This window comes from Marmota flaviventris, chromosome 6 (assembly GCF_047511675.1).
Source record: "Marmota flaviventris isolate mMarFla1 chromosome 6, mMarFla1.hap1, whole genome shotgun sequence".
In the NCBI taxonomy this organism is placed as follows: domain Eukaryota; kingdom Metazoa; phylum Chordata; class Mammalia; order Rodentia; family Sciuridae; genus Marmota; species Marmota flaviventris.
Genome location: NC_092503.1, coordinates 34,410,188 through 34,423,009, shown reverse-complemented (window position 1 = coordinate 34,423,009; position 12,822 = coordinate 34,410,188). Strand labels below are relative to the sequence as shown.

Genomic DNA, 12,822 nt, shown 5'->3' with positions numbered 1-12,822 from the left:
ATTTTTAAATTGTTAGGTAATGTGGGCTCGTGATCATTTACAGGTGGGTTGGAAATCATCTTTCTTAAGAAGTGATGGAAAGTTTTCTAGGAAAATTTAACTGTGAGAGGTAATGTCACCAAGCACTGTGCGTGGACCCTGGAGCCCAACTCCCTTGCTTTAAATATTTGCCTAAATATTTTTTTTTTAAAGAGAGAGAGAGAGAGAATATTTTAATATTTATTTTTCAGTTTTTGGCTGACACAACATCTTTATTTTATTTTATGTGGTGCTGAGGATTGAAACCAGCGCCCCATGCATGCCAGGCGAGCGCGTTACCGCTTGAGCCACATTCCCAGCCCAGATATTTGCCTAAATATTGACTGACAAGCTGTATGACCTTGAATGTCTTTCTTTAACAAAGTTCCCTCTTTTGCAAAATAAGGTAATGAAAGTACCAGAGTTGCTGTAAAGATGAAATGAGGTAATATATTTTAAGTATTTGAAAGAGAACCAGACATGTAGAAAACACTAGATAAGGAAGATAAAGATGATGGTGTGCATGATACCATTTCAGGACTAGAGACTTAGTGATTATGGAGAAATATAGTATTCAAAGACTACTTATTCAATTTCAGATTCAGAATTTAAAGTCCTCACAATTTTATGAATCAATATTCACAAAATAATTTTTTCCTCAGACCTTGTATCCTGGTTTACTTTGAAAAATGTAATTCTGAGCAGCACAGGGCATCATTGTTTTTAGAGAATGCACTAGATACAAGTGTGATACATTTCTATAGTCAAATTAGAGCACATGATAGCTTTATTCATTTGTCAAAGACAATTGCCCTTTGCAGTTGTAATTCTCAGCATTTGGCTTTTCTTGTGAATGATTGCTTTTTTTCATAGCTGTCAGATATGCTACCTACATCTATCAAAATAAGAGTCTCTGAAGTGATAACAGCAAAAAGTGACTAATTTGAATTCCTAAAACCAGATTAAATATAATAGTGCAGCTGGGTGTAGTGGCACACTCCTGTAATCCCAGCGGCTCAGGAGGCTGAGACAGGAGGATCACAAGTTCAAAGCCAGCCTCTACAATAGTAAGACACTAAGCAGCAACTCAGTGAGACCCTGTCTCTAAATAAAATACAAAAAGGGTGGGGGATGTGGCTCAATGGTTGAGTGCCTCTGAGTTTAATGCCCAGTACAAGATAGATAGATAGATAGATAGATAGATAGATAGATAGATAGATAGATGTGCAGAGTATGATTGAGTTATTTCCAAATTCCTTAAAGCACAAATGTTTCATGCAAACTCCTGAGTTTTATGAGTGTATGTATTTTCTTAGGGGATGGCCCATTGAGTTCATTATTTTCAAAAGGAACAAGCACTAAACCAAACCTAATTGCTTTTTCAGACAGAATTTTATATAGATCACAACAAAATGTATATATAGTGAGATTAATAAATTATTATTAGGAACATCAAATCAGCAACATAAGATATACATCAAAAGCTACAATACCTGTGCAGAGCCCATAGTTCTTTCAAAGCAATGGTCACATAATACAACATAGTATGCAGTCTTTAGAAAATCAGACAGTCCTGTTGGATATAACCTAGTGGAGAAGCACAACACAAGATTCTCAGAAGCCACGCAGTCCTGGGGTGATACAGACCCAGGCATCTCTGACAGATGCTCTAAGACAACAGACCCAGGTCTCCATGCACCAAGGATCCCAGAAATGATTGTATTACACATAAAGACAAAATTCTGCTAAAACTTGGCATTTGTTTCTTCTGCCCTGAATGTTTAGGTGACCTACAGCATTGATGGCTGCATTAGAAATCTTCACATGGAAGAAGCCCCTGTTGATCTTGAACAACCGACCTCTAGCTTCCATGTTGGGACCTGCTTTGCGAATGCTCAGAAGGGAACCTATTTTGATGGGACAGGTTTTGCCAAAGCAGGTGAGGCTCTTCCTTTTCCTTCCTATTTAATATTCACTATGTATAAATACTAACTTCTTACCTGTACCAAGAAGTAAAAGTCCCAGAATCCCAAACTAATCCTCTTTGTTGAAACTTGACATGAATTTCTAGAACTAACAAAAAATGCCCCTTAAAAATTCACATCCTCTTAAAAATTCACATATCTACTAAAAATATTTTTTAAAAATTCACATATCTAATTATGATAAGGACTAATAGAAAAAATACAATAAAAATTTAGTTGGAGAGTTTATTTTATGTCCCTCATTAAAGACCAATAACAGTAAAATAAATGTAATTCTGAAGAAAAGCTCCGTAAGTTTACACTATGTGATTTTTCTATCTTCCAGTTTTCCCTGTCTGCCTTTCTAGATATATGACACTATTTTTCTTTCTTCTTCTTCAATTCTTTGCCAGGCTCCATTTTTTGATATATACACACACATTCACACTGCACACATACCTATACTTATTTCTTACTGACAGTGGGAAAAAACTTAAGACTAACTTCTCTTTAATAATAACAACAACAACAAAAAAAAAACTCTGATATTAACATACATTAAGATAGAATGTGCAATACTATGGTTTTCATAGACACATGTATTTGTTCATTAAAAAATTATAAATACCTAATACGTGAAAAATTTTATGGGAAACAGAAATTAAGATGTAGTTCCTTCCTTTAATAATATATTGTCAATACGTAAGATATAATTTGCTCAAAAATCACAAGCAGACAAGTAAAAATGATTCAAAACTATAAAAGCAAAGTTCTATAGATAATAAGAAGAAAGATTAATTTGGGTTGAAAAATCAGAAAAGTTTTAAGGAAGAATTCACATCTAAGTAAAGATTTAGAAGACAGGTGGGATATTCCCATACTAAAGTTGTGAGAGGTGGAAGATTAGGACCCTGTCACAAAGCTTAAGTGGGAAACATCACCTATGCAGAAACAGAAATCAGAAAAACACATGTTAAACACTGAAACATTGGTTGTGTTAAACCCTAAATTTCATGTGCTGTGGAAATCCAAATGCTTTCCCAAGACTTCTGCAAATTCAGATGGCTAGCATTCTCTCCTTCTGATGTGACGGCAAGCTTCAATTGCAGCCTCTGTAGCTAATGGAATGATTTACCATCCAGCAGAGCTCCTTTGGTTCTGGTTCAAACTGGACCAGAAAATTAATCACTTCCCTAATTTTCAACAATTTCTCATCTTCTCCACACAGCACAGTATAATTTACATAAGACCTGGTGGTCCAAGGAGATTACTTCACTGGAAAACACAACTTCAATTTAACCTTTGACTTCTTTGTTCTTTAAAGCTTGCCAGCCATCCAATCACTGGAGAGTTTTTATTGGCCTCTACACGCCCTCTGTCCTTAGCTGAACTGTTCCATGTCATCCTTCTCTTTTTACTTTTCCCTTTCTGTTTTACTTTGCAAAATAACTCAGCTTCTTCTACCCTTGACTTTTTAAAACTGCTGTAAATCCACCTTTGCCCATCCAGAACCATCCAGGTTATCAGAACAGTCTTTCACATAATAGGTTTCACCCTTCACTATCAATGGTTGTGGTTATACGCTGAATTTATTTCTTGTCTAAATAAATAGAAGACATACAGAAATTTTCCATGAGTCCTTTCCTAATATGTCATGCAGTTCATTTAGCCTAGAATAATCACTTTGTTTATGTGAGAACTACCTTAAATACATGTTAAAAGACTAAATAAATCAATCGATCAAATATATAAAATTATAGAGAAAAGAATTAATTAGTGAACTAGAAAAGTCATTTATAATCCAGAATCTTCTCATCAAAAATTGTATTTGCAGTTTCTATCTTTATTAATAAAATATTTAGTAACTTGTATAGTCTTTCAGATCATGTGGTATCATTTAGAATGCCTCAATAAAATTTTACTCATTAGTCTTTGAAATGCTTAGTCCAACAGACTTCTACACAATAATCCTACCTAGCTTTAAGGTTCTTTGATTCAGTCTCAGTGTGTGTTCATTCATTCATTAATTCAAAAAATATCTATTAAACTTCCAATATATGCTAGATACTTTGATATGCCCAGGAATAAAATGTTGAGCAATATAGACAATCTATACCCTCATTCTGGAAGGAAAGGCAGCCAAGAAAATAAGCTAAAACTATACAATATAATACTAACACAGTGTTGGAGGGATAGGTCTGGAACTTCAGCCTCAGTTAGGTAGCATGAATTGAAATCTAGTAAAACCAATATACTATACAAATTTAAATTAGTAATGCCTACACTCTAATGCACATTAAAAAAAACAAAACTTTATTTTACAGTTGGTGGATTCAAAGTGGGATTGGACCTTCTTGTAGAATTTGAGTTCCGCACAACCAGAACAACTGGGGTTCTTTTGGGAATCAGCAGTCAAAAAATGGATGGGATGGGAATTGAAATGATTGATGAAAAGGTGAGTGACAGCAACCCAAACACTGTTTTGTTTATGACATCATTGTTCATGTGTCGTGAACTCCATTTTGAAATCTTGACATTTTCTTTATTGTCAGAAAGCTTGATTGCCTTTTTCTATTCTTCTGGATTATCTCAATTTGTGTGTTTTCAGCATATATATTCTGTAGGCCAGTATAAACTTTAAATGTGTTAAGCCTACAGCAAGGCAACTGGATTGACCAATTATGGACCAAATCATTTTTTAACTCAAGCTCTTACTATGTTGTCCTAAGTATTCTGTTATTCTCCTCTCCATGAACATGGTCTATGGAACTGTTGATTCCAGTGGAACAAAAGGAAGAGGTTTGGATCATCTATAATCAGTCTACCTCCATTAAAGGGTAGGCGTCTCTTAGAAGACAGGATGGGCAATATTTCAGTTTCTCAATTTTTATTTAAAAGCGTCCAGATACTATTTAAAAAAAAAAAAGAACAAACTTATAAAAGTGTTTTGTCAGTTTGCTGACTGTGGATAATTTAGTTCTAAACACCCCTTTAGTCCCTGCATGCCTATGACCAACAACCTGCAGTGAGATGACCTGTTTATATATACTTTGTACTATAGGGATCTAGCAAAAAGAGGAGACAAAGAAAGACATCTCACAAGTTTTCTATTTGGATATTAGCTTCAACTCTGCACATATACTGCACATCCCCATGGCCCCCCACTTAAAATGCTATTGCCTCCAAAGAAGAAAAATTACATAGTGACTTAAAATACATATTCCTTTGCCTCCTCTCTCCTTGTCCACAGTCTTCAAACCACCCACAAAAGCAACATAACAACAACCACCAAAAAAAAAAAAAAAAGATCTAGAAGTTTATAGGTAAAAAAAAGGATGAATAAATAAGCCACACTTAGTAGTTTTGTCAAATTTGTAAACATACTTTTTCTACATCTTTTTAAGCTTTACCACTTGCTCATAACCTTGGTAGTATTGATGTGTCCATGTATCATGTGGTTTCTCATCAGGTTCCTTCAACATGCACAATCCTGTGATTACAAACTCCACTCAGTATACTAAACTCCTTGCCAACATTTACATCATTGAACATTTTATAAACTTTCCTACTATTTACTTGCACTTTTAATCTTTTTACAAAACTGTATTTCTTTTCGTTCACCTTGTCAAATGCATTGCCAAATTGACTGTTTTTAATATTCCAATATGTTTCTTTTCTTCATCAGCTTCAAAAGAATTCTGACTTCTCAAATTTCAGGGTCCTAGCCGCATTACTAAAAACAGATTTTTCTCATTTAAACAAGAACTTCTAATCTAAGTTCTTCATTGTTAGGAATTTAACTGGCCTTCTGGCTCAGGTCTTTGGCACCTGTGACATGAAACGTGCCTCCAAAAGTAATTTATGTAACTCATTCCTGTATGTAAAACAGAATCCATGAAGGAAAACAAATACAATTAAAACATCAAGCGTTTAAATTTTTTAAAATCCTTTAAAGTGAATTTGTAAACCAATTAATAGATCACTTTTTAAACAACATCTTTTAAGAAAGTTTTATAAGGTTCACTGAGAACTCTCACACTCTAAAAAAAATGTGTGGTTATTTTTCTGTGTATATTATATCCTTTTATTTTTTTTAAATGCCTGATTTCAGACTTTTCTGAAAACAGAGCCAGCTTCATTTACCTTGTCTATTAATACCAACGATGCCCAAAAGCAAAGAACATAATTTGTGACTCTAGGTGATCAGATTCATATTTTAATTTCTGTCAAGTTTTTAAATATGTTTAATATGTCCCAGTTGTGTTCACTTCAAATGCTTCCAGGTGACATCTTTCCTAGAGACCTGATCATTTTTGCTCTGTGAACCATCATGACTCCCCTCTAATGAAACCATCCGGGACTGTTCACTTTCCTACTTTCTAGCTTATGTTTCATGTGGACAATGGTGCTGGCCGATTCACTGCTGTCTACGATGCTGGGATCCCAGGATATTTGTGTGATGGACGATGGCACAGAGTCACAGCCAACAAGATCAAACACCGCATTGAGCTCACAGTAGATGGGAACCAGGTGGAAGCCCAAAGCCCAAACCCAGCATCTACATCAGCTGATACAAATGACCCTGTGTTTGTTGGAGGTTTCCCAGGTAATGATTGGCTACTCCAGTCAGAATTTCTTTGCACTATTATGTTTGTGGTTTTGAAACATTTATATTTGTATGAGCATGTCCAAAAATGTGTGCCTGAGTACACTTGCTTCTTAACTTTAAGAATCCCCTCACAAAACACTTTACCTCAAATTTCCAGTCTATAAAATGAGCATATTACTTATATAGAACACATGGGACTGAACTTTTCATGATGGTCCCCAAAGTTTCATCCAAGAAGAAGTGAAACCTAGAGGAAATGAGTTTGACTTATAAAAGATATGAAGCATTTAATAGCAATTGAGGCCAGAGTTGGTGTTCTTTCTGAATTTTTTAAAAATTAATATACCAGAGGGATCATAAAATGTTGTGGAACTTATTTCCTCAAGTTCTGGAAATCATTGGGTTAAATATAGCTAATTTCCCCCTTAGGTTATTATAGAGTTTATATTTATCTTACAGAGAAACCCAAGCAATAAATCTGCATTCAAAATCTTTCTCCAGAACATTAAATATAGCCTGTGAACCACAGAGAGTTGCCTAAAGTGCCCATAAGCAAGAGTCTTCCACTTCATGAGAAATAAGCCCAGTTCCCCTTAATAAGTACTATAATAACCCAAACCCCTAGAATGGTCTTTCATCATTTTGGCAAGAAGAACTTTTGTCCTCATTTATATAAATCTCCTTTGCACAACATACACAATTTATAGTTTTCAGTAGTAGTCGACAAAGCAAAAGATATAAAAGTAAACAAGGAATAGTTGAGAGCTCCCCTTTCCTACTTGATTCTGGATTTTAAAAAAAGACCTACTTCTTCAACCAAGATAAACCCTCTTTTCCATTCACAGTCATGAAATGAGGTCCCAGTTAGCACCAAGTCAGCCTGCTGACAGATGGCCCTCCTTAATAAAGAGAAGAAAATTTTATGTGTGCTTGCAACTTACTGAACATTTTGAGATTTATTTTTCCAATATAAGAAGTGATAAAGTCACCTTTTAAAACCAATCTATATCCTGATTCAATATTTAAAATATTTGATGTTACTTTGTTTCATTAAGTAAAACTTTATAGTTTTAAGTCACTGTAATATTTTTCATTCCAATCCACATTATTTGTTTGATGTCTTCAAATGCATAATTCCAGATGTTTCCATATTTCAAAAGTTGGTATTTCTCTATAAATCCAGTAAACCAAAAAAAAAAAAAAAATGCCTAACTTTATACAAGACAGTGTTCCAATTTATTCTTAAACTAACTATTGACTTTTAAAGAAGTTCTTAGTATTTAATGCAGCAACATTTCAAAACTGAACCCTCAGGGCTAGAGATGTAGCTTAGTGGAAGAGCTTGTCAGCATGTGGGAAGCTCTAGGTTTCATCCAGAAAAGCCAAAAACAAAATAAAAATCCTAAACTCTCTTTTTTGTCTTTTCAGCTGGCCTCAACCAGTTTGGCCTGACAACCAACATTAGATTCCGAGGTTGCATTCGATCCCTGAGGCTCACCAAAGGCACCGGGAAGCCATTGGAGGTTAATTTTGCCAAGGCCCTAGAACTAAGGGGTGTGCAACCTGTATCATGCCCAGCTGACTAATAAAAATAAGCTCAAATCCCAGAAGCATCCATTAAAATAAGTATATCGACTCAAACAACTCTGTTTTACCTATATATATATTAATGCAACTAATTTGTGCCCATATATCGAATTCTTTCTATATACAGATGGTGCTAATTCAGACCCCAGATTGAATTTCAATTCAAGTTCTTTCTCAAGTTTATGAATATTAAACCTACTATTTCATTCTAAATAACTGCTTGCTTTGTGTGATTTTTAAAAATAAAAGGCAACTGAACATAATTTATTGTATTTGCAGCATGTCGGTCATTTCAGGAAAAAGAACTCAGATGTAATTTGTGAAGGAAACTTAAAAAAAAAATTACTTCTATTAATATTTTTATCATCAATTTCCAAGCTTTGGCTTTCTGTCCAAGCCATTGAAAACAAGTGGATTTGGCATGTGTGATTAGAAGGAAATCAGCTCTCCTACTCCCTGTGTTTGTAAAAGCATTAGCAAATCATTTCTCTGATCCAAGTTCATTATTAGAGCATTTAACTAGCCATCTGAGTGAATACCTTTTTATGCTGGAGGATGATAGTATAGATCAGATTCAGGCCAGAGAGCTTGTTTACTTGATTTTCTTGTTTGATAATGATTTATAGGCTTTGGGGACATACCAGAACCAAGCTGCAGAATGACAATTAAGCATACATTTCATGCCACAGTATTGAGGCTTTGGGCTCTTTACCTTACAGTGAATGTTGCAATCTACACTGCAGTGGACGGGACCCATGCAGAGATGCATCTTCACTTACCAGCAAGCAATCAACCGGAAAGGCATAATTCACTGAGGCTTTTTGATTTGTCATTTGACCAAACAAATTTATATCCTAAAAAAAAAATTCTGTATATTCTTCTCCTTTTACTTACTGTTTCAATCATCTTGAAAGGGGCCTGTGAAAAGACTAGCCTAGATTTTATTCATCAGCTGAAGAAGGAAACATTTCATTTGCTGTATTCAGAAAAACAATGGTTGTATACTAGTAATTCAGAACACTTAAATGAACAGAAGACTTCCCTTACTATGGAAATTTTAGCTAAAGGAGAATATGTACTCCCACGGTGTTATATGATGTTATCCACAGGGACATGAAAGGTGCTATTTTGTAATCAAGGTGATGGTGAACCTGCTCTTAGCTTTTTGCCATTGGCTCAATACAGTTTGTCCACAGGATTTCATTCTAGAACAAGAAATTCTCAACCTTGGCTCAAATTTTCAGAATATTGCCTTGGAATTAAAAACAAAACAATACAACTGGTGCCTGGTGCAGCAATTCTGATTTGGTTTAGCACACACCCTGGATATGAGGACTTTTAGAGACCTTCCCAGACAATTCTAAAGTGCTGTCAAGAATAAAAATCTAAAATAAAAATCTAAAGTACTAACATGAAAAATTATCTACCTGTCAACAGTTTTATAGTCACTCGAGAGTGAAACTGTTAGTTCTATCTTCGCCATTTCTACACACATAAAAAATATATTCTATTGGGTCAAGTTAGCCTTTTAATCAACCTTTAAGCAATAAAGTGAAAACCAATGTTTTAGAAGTAAAACCATTGCTTCTACAGTAAACACTGACATTAACTGTAGGGCTTATTGTGGGTATTCAGTGGGATAAAGAAGAATAACAATGCTAAATTCCTTAAATTAAAAGCTAATGCTTATCTTTCTTGAGTCCTGTACAGAAAAATAAATAATTATGAAAGCAAAGATATTTTATGGGTATTCCCAGCCCACTGAAGTCAATTTGTAGACAAATGACAAATGGTAGAATTTGAAGCAACCGCTGCTATCAATGAATATCATTCTCAATTCTGGCTAGATATTACATGTGACTTAGTGCTTAAAAAACAAAATAAAACCTCTTTATATCTGAGTGTCAACCCAGACCAATAAATCATAATTTATGGATAGGGCCATGACACTGGCATTTTCTAATGATCCCCTAGTTGATGCTAATATGTAACTAAGAACCCTGGGCTCCAGCCACTTCCACATTAGGAGGAGGAATTAGAGGGAAGCAGGGGAATTTGATGGTGTGTGCAAAGTTCCACTTTAATAAAATTTTCCCATGTGACCCCAAGAAAGTTGAATCTGGCCCCAAGCAGAATTTACTGAATTAAGTTTCGGCAAGATCTCTCCATACTCCATATTCGTTCGTGAATTTCTATTGACAAATATCGTTCCTGTTTTAAGATCAGAAATAGAATATTTGAATTCATTTTTTAACCTCAAAAAAACAAATTAATTTTTATCCCCAAACAATATAAAATGTTTTCTTTACTCTTATCTTCTCAATAATTTCCTCACCCGCTGCCACCCACACCAATCATGAAGAAAGCAGAATATTTGTCATTTATTTTCCAAACACCCACTCCTACCAGGTTGTCAGCCTACTTTAAAAAGGTGCTTGGCACTTTAGAAGAAAAACAGTCATGAGGGGACTTTTATTGAAGTTACCATGGTGAACACCGCTGACAAAGGAAAATAAAGAAGAGAGCGGATTTCAGCCCCAAATCACCAGAACACTGACAGACACTTAATGCTTCAATTAGCAGTTTTAAATTCTTCTGCATTGATTTAGCCTATTGTCCCCAAATACAAAACCCTTCTGGATTTTCCACTTACCAAAGGAAAAGACTACTTAGACAAATTGAAAATCTCTTGATTTTTATGTGAATTATTTACTAAATGATTTTGTGTAGAAACTTTGTAAATATGATTTAACATGAAAACAAAACATGACAGTCAATCAAGGACAAAGTGTAGTCCTCTTTACTACCAATTGGAAAGAATGTGACTTATGGCTGATGCGACTTCTTTTGCTCATGTTTCATTGTCTTTTCATCTCTGTTTGATCTAGAAAGTGATGCAAACATAGGTACTTTCTTCACTGGCTTGATGGCAATTACTAGCACACACCGCAGTCCCAGAGGGTACCTGGAGGGACATGCTATCCCAGGCCAGGCCCTGAATTCCAACATTATTCTGGAATCTTGACATGTAGGGTGCTGGCTCAGTTTCACCCTTCAGCATTTGTGTCATTTACCTAAGTAAGCATGACATGTATGCTCATTAACGATGTGAAAATATTATGGAATGGATTGTGTCCCCACAAAATTCACATGTTGAAGTCCTAACTCCCAGGACTTCAGAATGTGTTGCCTTTTTGAAGCGGTAATTAAGACAAAACAAAGTCTTATGGGTGGGTCCTTCTCTGATGTGACCAGCATCCATATAAAAAGAGATGAGGACCCAGACATAGAGAATGAATCATGTGAAGACAACAGAGAGAAAATAGCTGCCGAGGTGCAATGAAAGCAGCTTCCAGAAGAATTCATCTCTGTTGACACCTTCATTCTTGTTCTAACATCCAGAATTGTGGGACTAAAACTTCTGTTGTTACTTTGTCTGTGACACTTTGTTACAGCAGTACTGGTAAGTTAATCCACAGTGCTTCTTCACTAAAAAGTAAACAATATTTTAAAGTGTAGTCCAACTTTTGATACTCAAACTCTTGAATAGTAACACCCAATCACAAGAACATGGACAGAAATTTTAATCATTTTGTTACTTTTTAATTATCTTAGACAAAACAGAAATAATCTTAAGTTTAAAACTTTAGATAAGTATATTATTTAAGATCAATTTATTTAATCCATTTGTATATTTTCTAATAATTCCCATGATCTTAAATATAACTAAAATAAAACGATTGGCTGTTAAAAATCACAAAAGAAATAGCTAAATAGACTTACACTAAATTTGGGGAGCAGGTTTTGAACTAACTTAAGATGCAGCATTCTTTGCAGCATTAACAGAAGTTATCTGGGGTCCCCTGCTGGGCACCTGAGGGAAATGGGCAATCATTCCTGAAAATGAAGTACCAACATTAGAAACTGTTGACTGCTTATGGAGAAAAACATTCCACAAACATACTAAGACACAGTGAATGGGGGAAAATCCCATCAACTATGGGCTTAAAGTCACCAAAGTCCAAAACTGTTAGGTACATGTGTCATTGAACTACATTTTGCATTGGCAATTCTATAGGGAATGTTATATAGGATTAGAACCATCATCATTTTTGTAAATGAATTTTTAAAAAATGGTTTATATGTCTTTCAAAAGGTAGAGTACAGGCTACCCAACCTCTTTGTACAAAAACACAGGGAGATAAAGAAAGGGAGGGAAGTAGGGAGGAAAGGAGGGAGGGGCAGAGAGAAAGGTGATGTTCACTGTAAATATGCAAATAAAGGCACATTTATTGACAAAATCCTATTGTTTGGTCTTGATATGCCAAGTGTGCATTAATATTTTGATTAAATTTTTAATAATGTACTATGCAATAAAAAATGTACTGAAACTAATGTTATGATCTAATATTCTTATATTTTTTTTACTTTAAAATATCAATTGGGCTGGGCATGGTGGCACATGCCTGTAATCCCAGCAATCAGGAGGTGAAGTAGGAGGATCACAAGTTGGAGGCAAGCCTCAGCAACTTAGCAAGCCTGTCTCAAAATAAAAAAATAAAAAGGGCTGGGGATTTCTCTCAGTGGTAAAATGCCCCTGTGTTGAATCCCTAGTACCCACTCCCTCCCAAAAAGATCAGTTGA

The 12,822-nt window shown here is 35.0% G+C and overlaps 1 protein-coding gene across 1 annotated transcript in view; it reads left to right on the top strand.

Annotated features, from left to right (window-relative positions):
• The window catches only part of Lama2 (laminin subunit alpha 2), a 571,380-nt gene extending 562,986 nt beyond the window's left edge, over window positions 1–8,394 (top strand). Inside the window, exons 60-63 of the mRNA XM_071613037.1 lie at window positions 1,804–1,957; window positions 4,307–4,437; window positions 6,366–6,588; window positions 8,020–8,394. Coding sequence (XP_071469138.1) covers window positions 1,804–1,957; window positions 4,307–4,437; window positions 6,366–6,588; window positions 8,020–8,177 — 666 coding nt within the window. The 3' untranslated portion in view covers window positions 8,178–8,394. The remainder of the gene's footprint in view (window positions 1–1,803; window positions 1,958–4,306; window positions 4,438–6,365; window positions 6,589–8,019) is intronic.
• The last annotated feature ends 4,428 nt before the right edge of the window (window positions 8,395–12,822 follow it).